The sequence below is a fragment of the Hippichthys cyanospilos genome, chromosome 4, assembly GCF_059441005.1.
Source record: "Hippichthys cyanospilos isolate Australia breed blue-spotted pipefish chromosome 4, RoL_Hcya_1.0, whole genome shotgun sequence".
NCBI lineage: Eukaryota > Metazoa > Chordata > Actinopteri > Syngnathiformes > Syngnathidae > Hippichthys > Hippichthys cyanospilos.
The window spans coordinates 14,874,696-14,895,261 of record NC_142372.1 but is presented as its reverse complement, the minus strand read 5'-3'; the positions used below and the strand labels follow the sequence as shown (position 1 = coordinate 14,895,261).

Genomic DNA, 20,566 nt, shown 5'->3' with positions numbered 1-20,566 from the left:
AACTCAAATCTACTCTAATTTAATTTTACTTCTGGTTAAAGCTTTATTACTTATTTATTTAAAATGTCTACTTCTACATGTAGTGTATTTCCTTTGCTATCACATTTCAGAGTCTGTACTTTAGTTATTTTACCCTACTTATGTAATGGGGTATGATCCAAATGTGCAAAATTCATCTGTTTCACCCAATGGCTCTCAAACTTTGTTTACCTCATATCTAAACTGAGAAATTGTTATCATCTACTGGTGCTTATGCATCAGTAAAGTTGTTTCCACTTAAGACAATTACAGTGGAACAGAATAAGTTACTCCCCAACCCACCCCCATTATGAAAATCTAATTGACAAGTATAGTTGTCAATGGCAGCGAACGGGTTAAGTATAGGGTGTGAGTACTTTTGCCACGTCAGCTCACAGTAGAAAAACATGTTCTATGAGTGGGCTATTTTCACAATACTGTGAAATACCTGAGTTGTATGGTTTGTATCTGCCATGTTCAGGGTGTGTGTGCGTTGATCTGAAGAGGAAAAGTCATGGACTGCCCCCTTGGTCCATTTCGTGCCTTGGCTCCTCATCATCCCAAATGAGATGTTATATAAGAACTGACGCAGTATGGTAGATCACCATCAGTCAGAGATCATTATGCCTCATCCTGAGTGACAATGTGTTGCATAAAGCATAAGTACATTTCTGAGTGCTGGTAAATTGAGAGAAGAGCATTGTTATTTCAGTATCATTCCAGATATGGAACACATTTTCTGAGCCACCCCCCACCCCCTCCCCATATTACATTTCAAAATATCCATGCACAAAATACTTAAAGTTACTACTTTTATGAGATAAAAATGTAATTGTGGCTGCAGTAAAAGTGATGCTGAATAGCTCTTTTTCCAGATTTCCTCCTAACAACGCAGCTTTTCTCTTTTCTTCTGAACTCATTAAATATGTTTTTTTTCTCAAGTGTTTGGCTAATGAGCATCTAAAAATGACTGGTAATTTAAGAAGTAATTAATGAAGTACTAACCTAATCAATTACTTGGGGTGATTAAGTGCTCAACAAATGGATTATTTTAGGCACCAACAATATAAAATTAATGATTACTTTAGGTACTAAAGCGGTAAAGTAATTGATTTCTTAGATAATAAGTACTAACACAATTGATTACTTTAAGTATTGAAATACGATAAAATAAATGATTGTTTTAGGTGCTAAAGTACAATAATACTAAAGTTCATAAAGTGCTTAAAGTATTTGATTACTTTAGTCCTTAATTCATTTAATACCAGCCATTTTTACATAACTTGTAGCCAAACACAAAGAGTTGAAGAAGATATAAAAACAAGTACATGGGTTTAAACGTCAGGACTCTTCAAACAAAAAAATGTGAGAATGTCATTGGGATTGAACGAGTTATACAGTATGTATAGTAAATATAACAAATAGAAAATATTTTAAATTAGCTTTTTGTGTGGGCATTGTTCTTGTAATTGTTGTAATAAAATGAATCACACACAAATAATTGTTGTGAAGATGTTAAATTGTGTTTCTCAAAATAAATACAATCCCATTAACTGCATTCTTATAGCCATCACCAAGAAGAAAAAGTGAGCTACACAACTCATCAGAAATGAAATGAGGTGAGTTGTAGGCTCTAAGTAAGTCATTTTCTATTTTTAATATGTGTTCAGTTTATGTCAACTTCAAAAAATACATATTTGAAAACATTATTGGCGGTGTGGTGCGAGATTGTTCTAGCGTGTCTAATTATGTGCCTTGACTCAGTAAAGGTTGTGAAACACTGGCACAGTGGCAGTGCAGCAGTGAACCCAAATGATAGTAGGTCTGACACACACAGGCCAGGCCATACACAGTGCAGTCTCCTCCCCTCTCCGGCCTGGCCTATATTAAGGCCCCATTGAGCTCCGCCTCACAAACAGAGGCACATGGAGTAGGATCACACATCGCCAACGCTCTGACAGTACCTTCATACATTTACTGGATATATAGTACTGATAGCTCTGCACCTGTCTAACTGCCTGAAAGCAATGTTGGATGTATAACTTGAAGTAAACTGCTCACTGGGGGACCATGTTATTGCGCCGGTCACATCAGGGGAGCCTCGACCTCAGTAAGTGGCAATATCAGGTCTGAATGAACGTGATGGAACCTCAATTTGTGAAATCATTGAGAAAATGAGATTCACGAAAATGGAGAAGGCTCTGATAATATTTGGGTGTTAATATTTGTGTTTGAAAATCGTGCTGCTGTTAACACCGCTGTTAACAAATGATGAATATACATTGGTCAACAGTGTCACAAAAAAGGTCAATTTATGTCAAAACAGTAATAATATTGTGGCACAAGTATGTGCAGGAGAAAAAAAAATAGTGCAAAATGTATTGTACGTAAAAGTTAAACATAACTGAACTGCACTTGAACATTTACTGTACAAAGAGTGTAAAAAAGTGACTGTACAAAAAAATTTAAAATTAAAAAAAACATGTTTAAGAGAACAATAGTTGAATAATGTTTTTTCTCAAATATATTACAAAAACTGTACAAATGAAATAAAAGTGGTGTGCTAGGCAAGGGCTGATAACCGTAATGGCAATAGGACAGTATATCACAATTTTGTAAGGCATGGTTACTTAAAACCGTCCAAATCTGACAAAACTGGTAAGGTTTTTGCCGTCTGCCTTAACTGGCAATTTGCAGCCTGCAGCGGGAGCCTCCCCTCCGTGTGACTCAGATTATTGGCTGCCGCAGCCAATCACATCCACTTGTTGATTTGTCGTCGTCAGTGCCACTGTAAGCTATTGTATGCTACTTTTACCAATATCTCTCAAGATAGGACGCGAGCAGTCAATCGAGCTAAAGTGTGGGTCAAGAAAGCAAACATTGACATGAAATGACAGAATCCATATTGTACTAAAAATTGATACGCAAAGTCGTTGAATGATTGATTTGAAATAAACTACTGTCACTCGACGGTAGTTAATTTTAAATCAATATTTTTTTTAAATATTGTGCTTTTATATTTATTTTTTAATATTATTGTACGGTGCATGATAAATGTTTGTCATTATAACAAATGCTGTATTTTATATTTTGTTTGAAAATAGAAAAATGGCTATTAACCTCAAAAAAGATTTTAAAATTAATATATTTCAGAGCTGCGATTTCTGTACCGTGATATTTTTGCTCAAGATAAGATTATCATACCGTCAGATTCTGATATCTGATAAAATACCAGTCTTTGTGCAGCTTTTAACGATCTACCTGTGTCTGTCTTTTGAACTATCTGTTGAATTATGATGGAAATTGGGGAGTTAGAAAAAAAGATGCAGATGTGTTAATCAATTGCTATTTCTTGAGGAAAAGAAGATACAAAATACACAATTTACAATCCATACAATTTACACCTTCCATCCATCCATTCATCTATCCATCCAATTTTTCATAAGGCTCATGCTGTTCAGGGTCCTTTGAGGTATCCCAGCTGACTTTGTAAAGAGGGAAGATTTCACCAGGTCGGAAGTCAATTACAGGTCACTTATAGCAACATTTAATCATTCACCCTTACACTTATTCAAGTATGCACATCTTGACATTATGTATTGCTAATACATTCATACTGTACATATATGATTGAGAATAAGATGTGTTTTTCCAGAGTCCTGAGCAGCTCTTGCAATGAGACATTGCGTTACTTTTGACATGTCATTAGAACCTAGTGTCGCATGCATGCATGAATGTGTCTCTTACATAACTTTACACCCGAGTGAACATAAGACGTCATGAGGTTGAACACCAGCTTAAAGTACACTGTCAACATCACCTTTGCAACCTCATTAGACACAACTTAATGTCGTATCTGCTTTTAATTATGGAACATAGTTTAACTGTTTGTTATTCCCGCTCATATCCAGCTTAAGGTCCATGTTTTAGTGTGCTTTTTGCCCTTGCATATTCACATTTCTTAGAGCAAGTTCCACTTGTGGCTGACTAGGGCGTTGGTAAAACCTTAACAATGAAAATCAATCATGTCAAATAAATTCTCCACCAGTTTTATGGAGAGTTATTTGTGTATTAATTCAGTACGCAATGTGCTACTAGTGAGGCAACTCTGTGCACTAGATATATGCATGCACCTAGATCTACTAGTAAAGTGATACATGTAAACTCACAATTCTATATTGTCATTAGCAGTAATCGTAGCGCAACGTCGTCAAATATGCCTTTATTTGCAGTTGCCTCACCAGTTACAAGCAACTGCCCTACTTGCGTGCTCGCAATGTTATTTGGTACAGTATAGACTACAGCTATACAGTACTGTACGTTGTACTGTAGTTTCATACTAATGAGAACAAGGAGGATAGTAGTCCATGGTGCTTGGACTAGAAATCAAAGATTAGATTGAAATGAATCCCCAAACAGTTTACTTGATGACTTGTAGAGTTGCATATCATACTAGTTAAAGTTAAAGGTTGCACTCGAAGTGAAAAAAAACCTTACTAGTAAGACTCAGACGTTCCGCTATATTCCGCTGTATCCTAGTTGAAATCCGGCTCTCTAGTAGAATAACTTTGCCATACAAGTGTGGAGTTGCATGTTACTAGAAAAACAAAACATACCCGTGGATATTTTGGTGCTAGTACAGTCAGAGATTCCACGATTGCAGATGTTGTGATCTGCATTCCAGATGGGTCTGGTAGTGTTATGATGGGAACATATTAATTTACTTAGAAATGTTTATTTGCATTCAAACTTATGACAATCATTTCTACTAATGTGCTGAATTGTTTCACTGGTGCGGGGAAAAAAACAAAAAACTATGGACCTCTAAAATAGATATTGACCATAAATTACCGGTAGACACAATTACTGTAAGTGCTGCTGACTGACGTCTTTCACAGTTGTAAGGCCACATGCAGAATTAAATATCGCTCTAAAACGGACCAGTAAGATCTGCCGCATCCCGTGCAGCATCCAGTGGGAATGACCGAGCAGAGCCCATCCCAGCCTGTGTGAGGCTGAGGGATCCGCATTGTGGAGCACATGCTCGCTCACATGGTGTGCCTTGCGGATGCTGATGATGCTGCGGCTGTGATATGCGCTCCTTTCCATCCCGCCCCGCGCACGTCCGTCCTTCCATTCACAGCGTTCCATACGCAGCGTGAATGAAATGAGGAGAGACGTAAAGAACGCAAGGCTGGTTTTTGTCATATTTGCTCTCGTGGACCTAACCTTCGGACTGGATGGTAATTGAAGAGAAAGAGCTTGCGCGCTGTGCGTGAAGCCAGATGGATTTGTAAATCCGCCGACTGCAGTGAGTGTTTGTGTACGTGTGAGTGCGTGAGACCTGCATTGGGGAATTTCCTCCCTGACACGCTGCTAATACTATACTGCTTAATTTTAACCTGACAACAGCATTATAAGCCAGTGAGACGAAACAAATATTTAGTTGGATCCCAATCGTTAGAAACAGCAAAGGAAGCACATTTGTGACATTATTTTGCAGAAACAACAGAATGGGAGCGACACAATGTTGAAAGAACAAACATGTTCTAAGTCTTAGTAGAGCCAGACTTATTTGGGAAATATACCACAGTGAATCGCTTGGGGCCCTGTTAATTCTGGGGGCCCTAAATGTCGATCAAAAACTTAATAGAATTTTGAACACTTTTCAGCAATTACTATTTTACTATCACTTCACATGCTTACAACCACATTCAAATGCTTAAAAGCTGAAATACCTGAGAAGGCAAGAGGAAAGCAGTGTTTATGCCACCTATCAACACTGAATGCGTGGAACTTAAAGCAGCAAGACCCAAACACTTGGCTGTAGCAGTAGCACAGCTATCAGTGTCAGGCTAGGGTGAAGCAGCAAAGATGAAATGGAGAGTGGCACAAATGACACTTATCTTCTTACTCTTATCTTTGTGAGTATTAAAATGGTGCAAAAGGTAAATTATAGTCAAGTGTGATTAATATTTGTATAAATTGCATAGTGCGCAAACTGAGTATTAAAGAATTAATTATTGAAGACTTTGTGTTGAGGTGAAAAAAAAAACCTTTGCTGGTTCATTATGTAGAGGGCTCCTGTGACTGAGTTTGCCTTGGGTCCCCAAATGATTAAAGATGCCCTTGGACTTGACATTTATTACACGATTGCCCGCTGAGATGTTTTCCCTCCAGTGTCTATTATATTTGTGCTAGAAAAATATGACATAAAGCAATCCACTAAGCATGTTTTAAACGCTACCAGCATCTCCCTTTGCCTTTCTAAAAGACTGCGTGTGAGGGGACTATAGTTGAATATAGCTTTAAGCGGTTATACTGGTGCAATGAGGTTAAGTGTGTTTTGAACTAAGTGTTTAATTCCACACAATAACATGTTTTTCTCCTAGAATTATTATTGTAGTAGAGAGAAAAGCTCCCGTTGGATTTTGAATCAGGCGTTGTCACGTGGCCACAAAGCCCATCCGTGGTGTTGCGTTCAAAGCCACTCCAAAATCACATAATCTATGAAGTGGAAAATAACCTTGGCGGAAAAAAGTGAAAGCTCGCGTTATCATGCTTCATTTGTTACATTCAACAAAGACGCATTGGCATTTTAAAATGTTGATACATAAAGAATAGTATACACACTTACATATTACACTTACATAGTATACACTTTGACAGTGCTTCTGGTTTGTGTTGAAGTTTTAGCAACAGGTTTGAGAAGTGGTTACAATTAGGGATGGGGGTTAGAAGTGTAAAATTCGGAGTAAATTTACTTGATGGGTAATTTTAGAACCACTGTATTACAAATAAGATCATTTCCATTGGAATATTGTAAAGAACATACAAATAGATGGAAAATGAATTGGAATTTGAGGTTATTTAATTGAAAAATATAATTTTCAAAGCATAACTATAAAAACACGCAAAATGCAAAATTCACTCAACTCAATTAATACGGTATTCGTATGACTTGGTAGCAATTTAATGAAATGGAATTTGGTTGCTTAAAATATACATATGTTTTCTCCAACTATATTTTATGAATCATCATCATTTTTTTTAGCAGTTGGGAAAACAAACCATAACATGAAACATGACAAATTCTAAGTATAAGAACAGCTGCCTCAAGTACAAACGCTCACAAGTTATTGTGATGAGCTGAATGAGAGTCCTACACATAAAAAGAAAAAAATGCAATTACGTTTGAATTTCTCATCGCTATTGTGACGAAAAGGAACAGATGAGTGGGCATTTGAACCCAGTAATAATCCTACTAGGGCCCGGGCTCTAAAATAACAACTTGCATTTTCCATAAAGTCAACCCACCAATTTGATCAAGTGATTTCCGTTCATTCTTTTGTATGTCACGCGCAAAGTTTCCAAACTTGAACATTTATGCAATTTTGCAAACCTTTTTTTTTTTCTAAAAACATTACCTTCCTACCTTTCGATGGCTAGGCGACTGTGGAATAACCTACAGTCATTGAAGGCATCCTAGTGATGTCACGTCGCCTTTAGCGTGTCTGTGCTGTGCTAAATGGCGATTGCATTTGGTCGGCTCAGCTCCGGGAGTGGAGCGCTCGGCCCGGTCTGATTAATTCCATCCATCTCGATTCCAATGCGACGAATACGAACGGTAAGTATTCCGCGTTCATTCGGGATGCATCTGGTACTCTCAATAGGCCGTTATGGTCGTTTATTTCCGACGTCGGCTTTGTACAAATGGGACGGCTTGTACCACGTAGTCAGTCGCCTCGCCAACAACGGCCCCTTTGTCTGTACCGTGGGCTTTTCCGTCCAAATGACACTAAATCCGTGGTCGTTACACGCCTTTTAATTTTTATTTCATCTCCACAATGTGTTCTAAATCTTTAGGTGGCTTTTCATATCCATACATCGGCTTTTTATTTCCATACTTTCAGATGGCAAGTCTGCTATCAAAGGAGCTAATTTCCTTTCCTTTTTCCGCCAATCTGTCCCATGACGCGGACAGTGTCACGTTCTGGTGTAAAATCATGAAATGTCGTCTTTAAGTTTCAGGTGTAAAATCATGAAATATCGTCTTTAAGTTTCACGGGCTCGTGATTATTATAGCATTAGAAGTTGTCGAAATCGGTTCAAGCGAAACCCCGGTGGGGACTTGCGGGCGGGTGCAGTTCGCTGCAATTAGTGACTCACACAGATACTACTACTAAATTGGGAAATAAAAGATATAAAAAAAGAAAAGTGGTCCATATTAGGACGGGCTTGTTAATCGCAAATGTACTAAAAAGTGTTTACAATGTTAATTGTTTAGGAAGCGTTTTCAGCAGTTTGGATTTATTTTTTTGACTGCAACTTTTACTTCCTTTTGACAACATCTTTTTTTCCAGAGAGTAATCGAATATAAACTTTTTTCTTGTAGTCGATTACAATGTGATAAAAATTGAGTTTAGTTAGAAACTTACTTATTGTAGCAAAGTACAGAATACTCTTACTGATATATCTCCAAAAACCTGTACTTCTATTGTCGCCATTGCCCCTGTGTGAACTTGTTACGTGTTTTAAATTTCAAGCAGCAGCAAAATTATATAATTTGAGGCTGACGTTTTTGTTTTGTGTTTGCTCTTGTCTTTCAGGTTCTAGCCAATTAAAATGGAGGATAGTTTCGATTGTGATTGTGGCGAGCTTGAGCCACCTGATCACTGAGGCTCGCAATTAACGTCGCAATATACAGGCCAGGCTCTTGATAATTCATTTTGATTAGGTCACGCCATAGGAATATTTTTCAGAAGGTTAAAAAAACAAAAACAAAAAAAAAAACGCAACAACATCTTAAGCAAAAAAAAAAAAGAAGAAGAAGAAGAAAAAGTGCAAATAGGCTCATTTCCCATGAAGCTGCTCAGGACCAGTTATACACTGAATGTATACCACTGCGAGGATGCAATTATTTGCTTTTAGAGCCTAACAGTGGATTTTTAATTGGCCTCAACATTCATTCCATTGATTTCTTTGAGCGTAAGAGCTGCTCTGTTAAGTTGAGCCACCCACCAGGAGTGGTGTTGGAATTTAAAAATTGTCCCTACTCAAAATGGAAAACCTTAACTACACCTTAGTCTAGTGACGACTGCACAGGGGAGGAGGTGGCGGACGGGGAGTTAGCTGGGTGGTGTTTGACTGCATTTAGGGCGTGCCTCGCTTCCCGTCTGAAGCATTTTTGGTGTGGTGGGGGGGGTGTCTTCTTTTAGTGTAAAGTTAGATTAAAGCAAAATAGAGGCACAAAATTAGCTAGGCCCCACTTAGGTAGTCATCATGGCTGAGAAGTTTGAGTCGCTGATGAACATCCACGGCTTCGACCTGGGTTCTCGCTACATGGACTTGAAGCCTCTCGGCTACGGAGGGAATGGCCTGGTGTTCTCAGCGGTTGACACAGACTGTGACAAGCGTGTGGCGGTGAAGAAGATTATCCTGACTGATCCCCAAAGTGTCAAGCATGCCCTGCGAGAAATTAAGATTATAAGGCGCCTGGACCATGACAACATAGTTAAGGTATTGTGTGCGCTGCCACCCCTGAAAGGCGACCACTGTTGGAATGATGTGTGTGACTTTCAGCTTATAACTAGTAAAACTACAGTTTGAGTTCATTACATAAAAATGAACTTGGTGCAGAGAAGTTATTTGTGATACCCTTTGCCCCCTTCCTCTTTTTTAGGTTTTTGAAACGTTGGGCCCCAGCGGGCGCAGGCTAACCGAGGATGTGGTGTCACTGACCGAGGTCAACTCGGTCTACATAGTGCAAGAGTACATGGAGACAGACCTGTGTCAGGTCCTGGAGCGCGGCCTTTTATCCGAGGGCCACGCTAGACTCTTCATGTACCAGCTCCTCAGGGGGCTCAAGTACATCCACTCTGCAAACGTTCTCCACCGTGACCTCAAGCCGGCCAACCTGTTTGTCAACACGGAGGACCTGGTGCTGAAGATTGGGGACTTTGGTCTGGCCCGCATCATGGACCCCCACTACTCCCACAAGGTAAGAAAGACGCATGGCATTAGATCCGTGGTTCTTAACATCGGTTCGATGGAACCATAGGTGTTTGGCGAGTCGGTCTCAGGGGTCCGGTGGAGTCTCGGCTGCAGAGGTCAATACACACGCAGCTCATAGTGTCAATTCGTCATGACACGCCCCGCTTGGACATTACTGACTGCAAATGATCACGTTACATTGCTTGGCCAATCAGTGTTGCGGTGGATTTAGTGCGCTCATTAGTCAACCTGTGATTGACGACGTAGTACATGGTGTTATTGCTTTAATATTTTAATCCATTCTATGTGAGCAAAAAAAAAATACAAATAGAGGGCTCGGCCCTGGATTTTTTTTTTTTATCCCATTTGTTAGAGCAAATCTTTGTGAGCAGTCCTTTTTGAGAATCCTGGATATAAATAAGAAAAACAGGAACAGACTTTTCTGTGAAAATCACATGAGTGACACTTTCCTAGGTGAAGCCACGCATATCTCAACGGATATCTTAAGCCCCACTGGTTTGCAGATATGTGATTTGTGGCTAGTTCATGAACTGTGTTAGTTTTAATATTTAAACAAGGTTTAATCAATATTTAAACAAGGTAATGTCCAGACATGTTTTTTTTAAAAAAAAAAGCCCACCCCCAACTAAAGAAGGGTTTGTTGAATGTGCATATGAAAGTGGTAGGGTTCAGTGTCTGGAACAAGGTTAACAACCACTGCATTAGAGGGACCAAAAGGCAAAGTGATTTCCCATTGCCGTGTGGTGTTTATGTTATCGCACAGTAATGTGGTCATCCCAGGGGTGACGCAGTTTCATAGCAGGAAGTCAATAAGACATTCTGTCAGGTAACGCCTCTCTTTCCCTTCTCAGGAGAAGTGAAACTTTTTGGAAAAACACATTACCAATCATTTCTTCATTTCCAACCACCTATTGTGTTAAATATACACAGCATTTCCAAAGTCACTTTTAACACACCAACACAATAGCAATTCAAAAAAGTGGTTATCATTATCAGTGCGTGTTAATCAACAGGTGTTGAAATGACTGAACTAGTCTTTTCGCTTTGAAAGTGTTGTTTATTATGTCAGAAAAAAATACGTTAGCATTATTAACAGAATTATTTAAAACTAAAAAACAAGTGGCCACTGCATGCTGAGAAAATGCTGCCTGCCTGCTGTGCTAGTCAGTCATATAAACCAGTGATTCATTGTGCTACATTCATAGCATGACCAAACTACAGTAAATTACAATTTCAAGTGTTCAAATAGCATTTTTTTTCTTTCAATGCGATACAGTAAATTTTTCAAGTACTGTTAGGTTGTGCAATTTATTTTAGAAAAATTAGTTTTCAAATGTTTTAGTAATGTTTTTAACCTATGCGAGTACAGAATACCCACGATACAGTACATCTTTCAAGTACAGTTAGGCTATGCAATTTATTTTAGAAAAATTAGTTTTCACATGTTTTATTAATGTTTTTAACTTATGCGATTACAGAATACCCATTTAAGTTTTTTTTCTGTTTGATCACAGTGAACATATTGTCTGTAATTTTGCTTTCAACTTAAAACTTTAACAGGTTTGTGGCTTACAACAATGTTTTTAGAAATTATGGTTGTAGTTTATAAAAGTGCATCAAATGTGGTTATTCAGAAAAAGTAATCTCCATATGTTTAAGCATTTTTGCTGTTGAATTGCTGTTGAGGACTTGTTGCTTATTTAATAATGGAGAGGGATGTAATGTTCTGTGTATCATAGCCTGATGAAAGGCTTTTTATTGTCCCTGTGTGTGTGTGTGTGTGTGTGTGAGAGAGTTGTCACCCTTTTAAATGGATGAGGGAATTCTCTTTGAAGCCCATATGGTGGTGTGATGTTGAAATGTAGGTTGGGGAGGTTCACTGGCTCTCACCGTTGGAAGCAGTGAGACAATCGCACGTGACACAGATTAGTCATTGGTCTGTCTGAAGGGCCCACGTGACTCAATCCTTTTGGCTGGCTGGCTGCTGCTTCATTCATTTTACAGCTGGTTACTGTGCTGACACTTTGTTGTAGTTTTGAAATAGTCACACAAAAATATGTTTGTTACAAGTGTTGTTGTTTTCATGCCCACTGCCACTTCTGTGGTAAATATTCATCCCTGACTACGTTCTCACATGAGTCACAATAGGGAGGGACCATACTTGTCCAAAAGCTGTTGTAAGACGAAGGTGATTGCTCACATGCTGGGAAGAAAAGTGTTTATCCCACAATTGTTAATATAATCCCGCTGCATTGTTTTTTGGCCTCAATAGATGCACTTTTCTTGATGCCAAGCATGTGTGCTTCTAGAAATTGAAAAGCTGCTTGGCCCGGATCAGTCCTCTTGTGTTTGGCCATCGTCTGCTGACTTTTTGCCAAGGTCACAAATGCTATTGTCAATGTAGTCAGGGCTGACTTTTAACCGGCTGTTGTGTTTTGTCTATCTCTGCCATGATAATAATGGTGATCTACTGCTGGTAGAGAGGTATGGCCGGTGAATGCAATTATCACCACCACACACTGGCCTTTTTTATTTATTTATTTTTTTTACATAGCAATGGCAGCCTTGATAGTGTGTCATGTTTCAGGCCTATTGGGGGGGGTGTCTTGCTTGAAAATGAACCCATCACCCCCCAAACCGCACCGCACTAAGCTGTCCTGCAGACACAGGGAGTGCGATAGTGTCATTTGGCTAGTTGAACTTGATCACTTTGCAAGTTTGCTTTCACAACCACGTTGGACTTTCCCTTTTCAGTTTGGACCAAAACAATGCTTAGTAACTTTAGCAATATAAAGAATCACTTGTACATGGCTTCTTGGTCCTCAAGCGCTGTTAAAATACATCTGAACTTTAACCCACATTTATTTTGGGTCCTTGCATTTAATAAAATAACTTCTGACTCCCTTCAGAATTAGTTTTAATTAATGCCCTTTGAGTTTGGGTGTGAAGCTTTAGATCTCTCCTTTTTGTTCTGAGAAAGCAAGCTATGTGTGTGAACCTTCATTCTATTCATGGTGGCTCTACATCAAGAATGACTGGAATTCACGTGCAGCCATCTGACCTGAGCTGTTCAGATCCTCCCCCGGACAAACTTACTTCTTTCTTTGACTCAAAACTAAAGCCGTGTGTTTCACACCCATTCATTTGGACTGTCAATTTGAATTTGCTGGCGCATACGGAGAGTTTAACTTTACACAAAAAGCACATTGTGTGTCAAGGTTGTATGTGCCTGGACTGTGCGTGTAAAATGTTTGGCCTACATCTACCTCCCCCCAAAAAAAAGTTTGAACATGTAATATAATTGTGAAAGTCTATCATCAAGCTTTGGGTTTTTGCTTGGGTTGACCCAAAGGTTTTTGGAATTCAACAGATCATAGGGCTTCTCACAAGAATCCAGACCAATCTACACAATCCAAAACCACACTTGACCCAATTTTGTAGCCGTCAGCATGTCTGAAGTCTGAACCAAACCTCACATGACCGACTGAGGGGAAAAAGTTATATCTTCTCAGTTTTAAGACTTTTCTCCGAAGGTCTCAACGTTGTATGTGCTTATGAATAATTTAGAGTGATGGTCTTCCCAAAGTGGATTATCTAATAATCCTGGTCACCTGGTAGTAATAAAAGTTTCTTTTTTATTTGTGCCAGATGTACTAGAATAAGTTGGAATTGGAAAGATGTTATTTAAAGTTTGGTCACCTCTATCTGTAGTTCATTGTCACCCTGGGATTAGAATGATGTCTTTGCACATGTGCCTCCTTTGACTCATCCACCTGCCCAGACCCGTTCTACTTTTTTTACAGTCCGTCTGTCTTTGTGGAAAAAGTGTTTCGATTTAATTTACGGGAGTCGAGCGGAGCCGAAACGTTCATCTATCGGGTATTTTTTGCAATGTCCACTCAGTCGTGTTGTCATTTGGTCGCCAGCCACAGCAATGACATGCCTCAGTATAGTGTGCCAATGAGCATTTGCGGCTAAATTAGGGCAGAAACAGGAGCCTTATTCAGTGATGTGCTGACTGTTTTGGCCTCACCACAAGCTACCAAAGCATATGAGGCCAGTGAGAGTGTAGTTGTCCATCAGAGGCCAACTTCCTTTTGTGTTCACTGTCCTTGATTCAGATTGGCGTGAATGTGACAGTGAGGGATTATCCAGCTCTAGAGTACTGACAGGACCTGCACATGTTTGATATCCACCCTTTCAATGGTCTCTATGTGCTCTTCGGCCTGTTGATGTGCCGTGTGCATGAACCGCACTCTGCAGTGACACGGCACGCATCATGGTCCAATTGATCCTTTTGCCTTTTTCAAAGTCCGGACTTTTGTTGGCTTTACCCTTGGTGTGCTGCTTCATTCTCACAGTGCCTCCGTTTTCTCTTTACTGCAGGGTCACCTGTCTGAAGGTCTGGTCACCAAATGGTACAGGTCTCCCCGCCTGCTGCTCTCACCAAACAACTACACTAAAGCCATCGACATGTGGGCTGCCGGGTGCATCTTTGCAGAGATGCTCACTGGGAAAACACTCTTTGCGGGTAAATGTTGACACAGTTTGTCATGCCATATTTGCCAAGTGACTCTGTCGTTTGTTGAAACAGCCCAGAGCTAAGCAGAAAGCAAACACTTCCTCTGCCTTGCTCGAAACACATTCAGGCAAGTGGTGAATATTCCATAATGCCGTCCACCTACTCATTCAGGGGCCCATGAACTGGAGCAGATGCAGCTGATCCTGGAGTCCATCCCAGTGCTGCGAGAGGAAGATTGCCAGGAGCTTCATAGCGTCATACCAGTCTTCATCCGCAATGACATGTCCCAACCTCAGACGCCGCTCGTCAAACTGCTGCCTGACGTCAGTCCTCAAGGTATCGATCCACTAGAAATACAGTCAACCCCCGTTTGCCGCGGGGAAGGTTGTTCCGGAACCGCCCAGGAAATATTTACCCCTCCCACATATTTTAAAGTTTTGTTTCAGACATTTAAAAAAACATTGCCTGAATTTGGCCGGCAACCAGTTCAGGGTGTCCCCCGCCAGTTTCCCAAAGACAGCTGGGTTAGGCTCCAGCACACTGTGACCTTTGAGAGGATGAACGGCCAAGAAAATTGATGGTTGGATAAAAGTTGTGATATTTTGGGGGCGCAAACAACAAATCCTGATGTACTTGGGGGGTGTGGGGTGTCTATGGTACTGTTGCACTCGTGAAGTATACTGGCAATTTGAAGTTTGCGACTCATTTATCATGTGCCTTAACCTGCAGCCCTGGATTTCTTGGAGAAGATCTTGACCTTTAACCCCATGGATCGTTTAACTGCGGAAGAAGCGCTGGCCCACCCCTACATGGCTGACTACTCCTTCCCCCTGGATGAACCCATATCGCTCCATCCTTTCCACATCGAAGATGAAGTTGACGATATCCTGCTCATGGACCAGAGCCACAGCCATACGTGGGACAGGTGAGTGATGGCTTGCGCTCTCTAACTAGCAGAATGCTAAAAAAAAGAAAGAAAAAAAAAGTAGGTTAAAAGGAGAATGGTCAGGCAGGTACCGAGCTAGTTAGCCAGCGCTGGTTTTTATGAGTGTTTTTGCCTTCTTATCAGGTATCATGAGAGTCAGTTGTCAGAAGCTGATTGGCATTTGCACAGCATTCATGACCCAGAAGAAGTCCAAGTGGACCCGAGGGCCCTCTCGGACGTCACGGATGAAGAAGTGGTTCAGGTGCGTGAGATTGAATATTAACTGACAATCAAACATTCTCCCATTGGTGCCATCGTGACAGTGTTCAAAAAACAGCAGGGAGATTGAGTGCACTTTGCACCTTGACTTCGTGCTCCAGTTTCAAGGTTTACACGTTGAGCTGTTTTGTTTACGTTACCAGAAATGTTGAAAAAAAATCTCGGTAGTAGTTGTTGTGACTTCTGACTTTCGCATCGCTTATATTGGACTTTTTGAGTTATTTCTTTTATTCTCCTGCTTTGATTTTTATACGTTGGTTGTATTTTTTGTTTTTTAAAACGCATTAAGTATTTAGTAGGGTTTTTTTGGGGGTGGAAATGGGGAGTAAACATTGCACACGTTTCACGCAAACGACTTTCGATGCTATATTGCCACTATGTCAATCTCAAGTGAGGAATAAGAACAACATACCTGCACTTACCGCTTATGTTACCTGTTCATACCGGCTTCGGTTTCCATTTTCTCGGTCTTAATGTGCGGCCCGGCACCAGTCTTGCGGACCAGTGGTTGGGGACCGCTATCCTAAAGTACCCCTCCCACCTCTGGAGGTTAAGTAGTCGCTTTGCTAAAATGTGTTCTTTGCAGGTGGATCCTCGGAAGTACGCCGACAGAGATCGGGAAATACTCCTGGACGAGCCTTCCTTCGATTATTCCACTCCATTCTCGTCGGAGCGGTCGTGGCCGGACGAGCATCACGAGAACAAATACTGCGACCTGCAATGCAGCCACACGTGCAACTACAAGGCCGTGTCCCCCTCTTACCTGGACAACCTCATCTGGCGGGACAGTGAAGTCAACCACTACTATGAGCCCAAGCTCATCATCGACCTCTCCAACTGGAAGGAGCAGCAGAGCAAGGAGAAGGCTGACCGCAAGGCCAAAAGCAAGTGCGAGAAGAACGGGCTGGTCAAGGCCCAGATCGCCATGCGCGAGGCCGAGAAGACCCAGGGCGTGGCCGAGAAAGACCGCGAGCAGGAGAAACATCAGACGCAGCCGCCGGGCCAGCAAGGCTTCGACTTTGACTCCTTCATTGCCAGTACCATCAAACTCAGCCTGCAGCCCGAGGCCTGCCAGGAGGCGGGCCTCCTCAGCGAGGTGGGCCTCCTCAACGAGCTCAACTCTTCCGTCTCCCAGCTGGAGACCCCTCGCTCGGGCTCCATGTCCAAGTCCATAAGTCAGGAGAAGGAGGAGAAGTGCCTGGTCAACCTGGCCCAGCTGGGCGGAGGCGGCGGCTTGGCGGTGGTCGCCAGCGACGGCCCCTGGCCCGCGCACCCCTGGGAGGGCTTCGGCTCCGGGGAGCGCGCCGCCGAGAGCGGCCGCTTGATCGACGAGGCGTGCTGGGACGGTCACTTCCAGAAGGAGAGCACGTACACCAGCTACCTGGACCACCTGTTCGGCCGGACAGAGGAGGGCGTCGCCGAGCCCGCCGCCGCTCTGGAGGCGGAGACCCCGGAGGCCAGAGAGAGAGAGCCGTGCGAGGGCTTCATTACCCGGCGCCCCGACATCGTGCTGAACGTGCAGCTGGACACGCTGGGCCCGGACGAGCTGCCTCTCAAGTCCATCCAGGCATCCCTCACCCCCTGTGCTGTCAAATGCTCCCCGCAGATCGCCCACAAAACCTACAGCAGCATCTTCAAACATCTTAACTAGAAAAAGCAGCATCTTCTCTTTGACGGCCGGTTTAGTTTTTGTCCTGTTTTTTGATCTTCTACTTGAATCATTTCATTACTTTTTTTATCATTATTATTATTATTATTTTAAATTGTGTTTGTTATTTTAAAAGTCAATTTTAAGAGTGGATCTGGGTGATTTCTTACACGTCAGGCATTTGGGTCACTCTGAGCCTTGTTGCCCAGGCCTTCACGGGCTTCGGTCTACACCCTCATTGCTGAACTGGCTTGTCACTCGCACACTTACGTACTGTAGATGAACGGAAAATAGGCAGCGGGACGGCGGTTGACTTTTGGGTTGAATTAGAATTTGGCCACTGGGCTGTGACGAGAGGAAATGCGATGGATTTTTTGTTTTGTTTTGTTTTGTTTTTTTCAGACGACATATTCGAAAGCTTCCTTTACAGCCCTTTCATACTGTAAATGTGACACATGATGCCAGCAGCAACCATTTTCGTAGGCGTTAATGTAATGTGTTATCTACCTCAAGGTAACAGCCGCGAGAGACACTCGAAGCCGCACTAGTGCTTTACACACCACGACCATCCTCATACCGTGAAATGAAGTGGTCTCATAGATGAAACTCTGTCTCACGTTAGCGTTTAACATATAGTGAGGTGTTTTTCAGTGATCATTATTTATTTCTAGCAAATGTGCGATATTTATTTTATCAAAGATTTGTGTCATTTCAATGTGGTTGTTGAAGAGCGAGGAGTTGGGCCGACCATTTTCATTTCAGCACTGTTTGGGCGTCCAAGTGTTCCTTTATGTTCTTATGGTAGGATACAAATTCATCTGTGTTGAGGCTTTCCATTTTTTTTTCCCATCAATATTGTCCAAGTGGATATTTTTATTTATAGGTGCGTTCTGTTCATTGTGGAAAAAAACAGTTATGGTTTAAAGCAGCACCTAAGTCTTAATTTTTTTTTTTTTTTTAAATCTCTGTGATGTATAAAACATTGCGTGCATGGAGGCAAGAGAAAGGTACAGTTTAAGTAAATGGTGAGTATATTGTACGTCAGTTTTAATTGTATGTCTTTTTTTTTCCCCCCTCTTTTTCTATGTACTTTTTTCAGGCAAGCATGCTGAATTAGGTTAAGGTGTAGCATGTAGAACACATGGACTTTTTTGTAATCATCGGTTCTCCTGTTCTACAAAATATCAAAATAAACTTACAAGCAAACGTTCAGCTGGCCTCTTGTCATTACTCCTTGTTTTATTTTTATTTTAAAGTGCAATAAGTTGCTTCTCATCAACGCATTCTTAACTTCGAAGCTAAACTGGATTAGATAATGATGTAGCTTTTTAATACTGTATAAGGTTGGCACATCTGCCTCACAGTTTTGAGGTCCCGGGTTCAATTCCAGCTTGAGTTTGCATGTTCACCCCGTGCACTCGTGGGTCCTCCGGCAGGCGGCCTCCTCCCACACTCCCAATGCTCGGTGTATTGGACACTCCAAATTGCCCTTGGGTGTTGGTGCGGATGGTTGTTGGTCTCGGTCTGCTCAATTTGCTCAAAGCTATCGCCACTGAGTAACAAAACCAGAACGCATTGAAAATAACAATTGGAATCTATAAAACGGCTTCAATCTATCGTATTTATTCTGTTTGTTCATATTTAATATGCACCAATTTGGAGCAGTGCTTCCAATTTCGCCTTACAGTGCACCAGCTATATACAATGACAAATTTGGATGTATTTTAAAATTCTCAGAAATTGTGGGTATGCAAACAAAATTTTTGATATTGAAATTACTCAGGCTGGTTGCTTTAAAACAGGCCAAAATGTCAGCTCGCATTGAAAGAGCTACGTTCAAGTCTTGCTGGCAGTTTTAACACTGCAGACAATCTTATCCCTTTGATGCAGATTTTGTGACGAAATAAAACTATATACAGTGCTCTTATATCACCAGGCCAACCACCTGGAAAATGGGTCAGCCCAATTTACATTTATGGGATGTTGTATTTTATACAACAGCCTGACCTCAAAAATCGAAAAACAGTCCAGAGGTTGCCGTTGCTTAGGAGCTTTCAATAATAAGCTATAGCTTGGCTTCAGGAGAAACGAGGGCAGCTTTCCCATGTTTTTGCGTTGTCTTGGCAACAATTCACAGTGATTTGAAGCAGCAGGAATCCCCAAGCGAAAGTACAGGTACGCTGAATAGGAGCAACATGCTAACCAGGACAACCGTGAAGCCGTCCTGTCATCCCTTCTTCGGGATTCCGTATTTAGCGTGGGATCTCAAACGGAACACCCAGCCAGCCACCTTTGACTTTTGTGTGCCTCTGTCATTGTAACGTATTTAAAACATGCAAAGAAAACTTCAAAAGTTCATACCTTTTTATCCAGTCTTGCGCAACTTTAATGCTCACCCACCACTGTGGATAGTGGTTGTTTCCCAGATTGTCTAGCCAGTTTAGCATTTTCACTGGCCACCATTTTGTAGTTGGATGTTATCAACAACAAAATGTTCAATTTGATTTGAACTGAATCTATGATCTTTTTAAATGGACACTGTGTAAGAGTTTGACTGTTTTTCACTAGAAGGGAATAAATTAAATGACACTGTGTAAGAGTTTGACTGTTTTTCACTAGAAGGGAATAAATTAAATGATTATAAATGTCAAAAACTTGCAAATAATAACATGGGGCGTGGCTCTCCTCCGGAGGCTGCCATGTCTCTTGTAGCTACGGAGAATGCAGCACCTCCTGCTGTCCGTAATGAAAAACGGTGTAACTCTTACACAGTGTCCCTTTAAATGTAGATGACCCCTGTGCACTCAAATCTCACCAAATGCACTGCATGTTACTGGGTGTTACTGTACTGTACAGTTTTGCTTTCCCCTGTGAAATACTTTGAATGTAACACCAAAACTTTGTCTTCCAAGGGCCCAAAGCCATCCCTGATGCAACATGTAGGTTAGAAGGGGTCCATTTCACCTTCTACTGTTTATGAGATGTATTTAATTAAAAAAAAAAAAAAAAGTACATTCAAAATGTTCTCAATTGTTATAGGAAAAGTCAACTAAACCAAATTTGACTGAAGAAGACATCACACTGCCTAAAGGCTCAGGTAACGACCAATCACGGCTCACTTGATTTCTTGGATTGGTCACATGCTGTTTCCCAAGCTGAG

General features: G+C 41.2%; 1 protein-coding gene across 3 annotated transcripts; it reads left to right on the top strand.

Annotated features, from left to right (window-relative positions):
* Nucleotides 1-1,948: 1,948 nt before the first annotated feature.
* mapk6 (mitogen-activated protein kinase 6) lies at nt 1,949-18,618 on the top strand. 3 transcript variants are annotated; one of them, XM_088412555.1, is made up of 8 exons: nt 1,949-2,128; nt 8,628-9,537; nt 9,701-10,018; nt 14,419-14,563; nt 14,726-14,890; nt 15,284-15,479; nt 15,624-15,741; nt 16,345-18,618. In XM_088412555.1, exons 2-8 carry the CDS (start codon nt 9,301-9,303, stop codon nt 17,407-17,409), a joined length of 2,244 nt encoding a protein of 747 aa, XP_088268681.1. In that variant the 5' UTR covers nt 1,949-2,128; nt 8,628-9,300; the 3' UTR covers nt 17,410-18,618. The 3 variants fall into 3 exon arrangements, with proteins under 3 accessions (XP_088268681.1, XP_088268682.1, XP_088268680.1); XM_088412556.1 differs by lacking the exon at nt 1,949-2,128 and adding an exon at nt 5,107-5,329; XM_088412554.1 differs by lacking the exon at nt 1,949-2,128 and adding an exon at nt 7,494-7,645.
* The last annotated feature ends 1,948 nt before the right edge of the window (nt 18,619-20,566 follow it).

Coding starts and splice junctions, on each gene's coding strand:
- mapk6 (XM_088412555.1), top strand. CDS start 9,301: ATGGCTGAGAAGTTTGAGTCGCTGATGAACATCCACGGCTTCGACCTG. Junction 14,891..15,283: donor GCCTGACGTCAGTCCTCAAG/GTATCGATCCAC, acceptor CTTAACCTGCAG/CCCTGGATTTCTTGGAGAAG. Junction 15,480..15,623: donor CACAGCCATACGTGGGACAG/GTGAGTGATGGC, acceptor CCTTCTTATCAG/GTATCATGAGAGTCAGTTGT.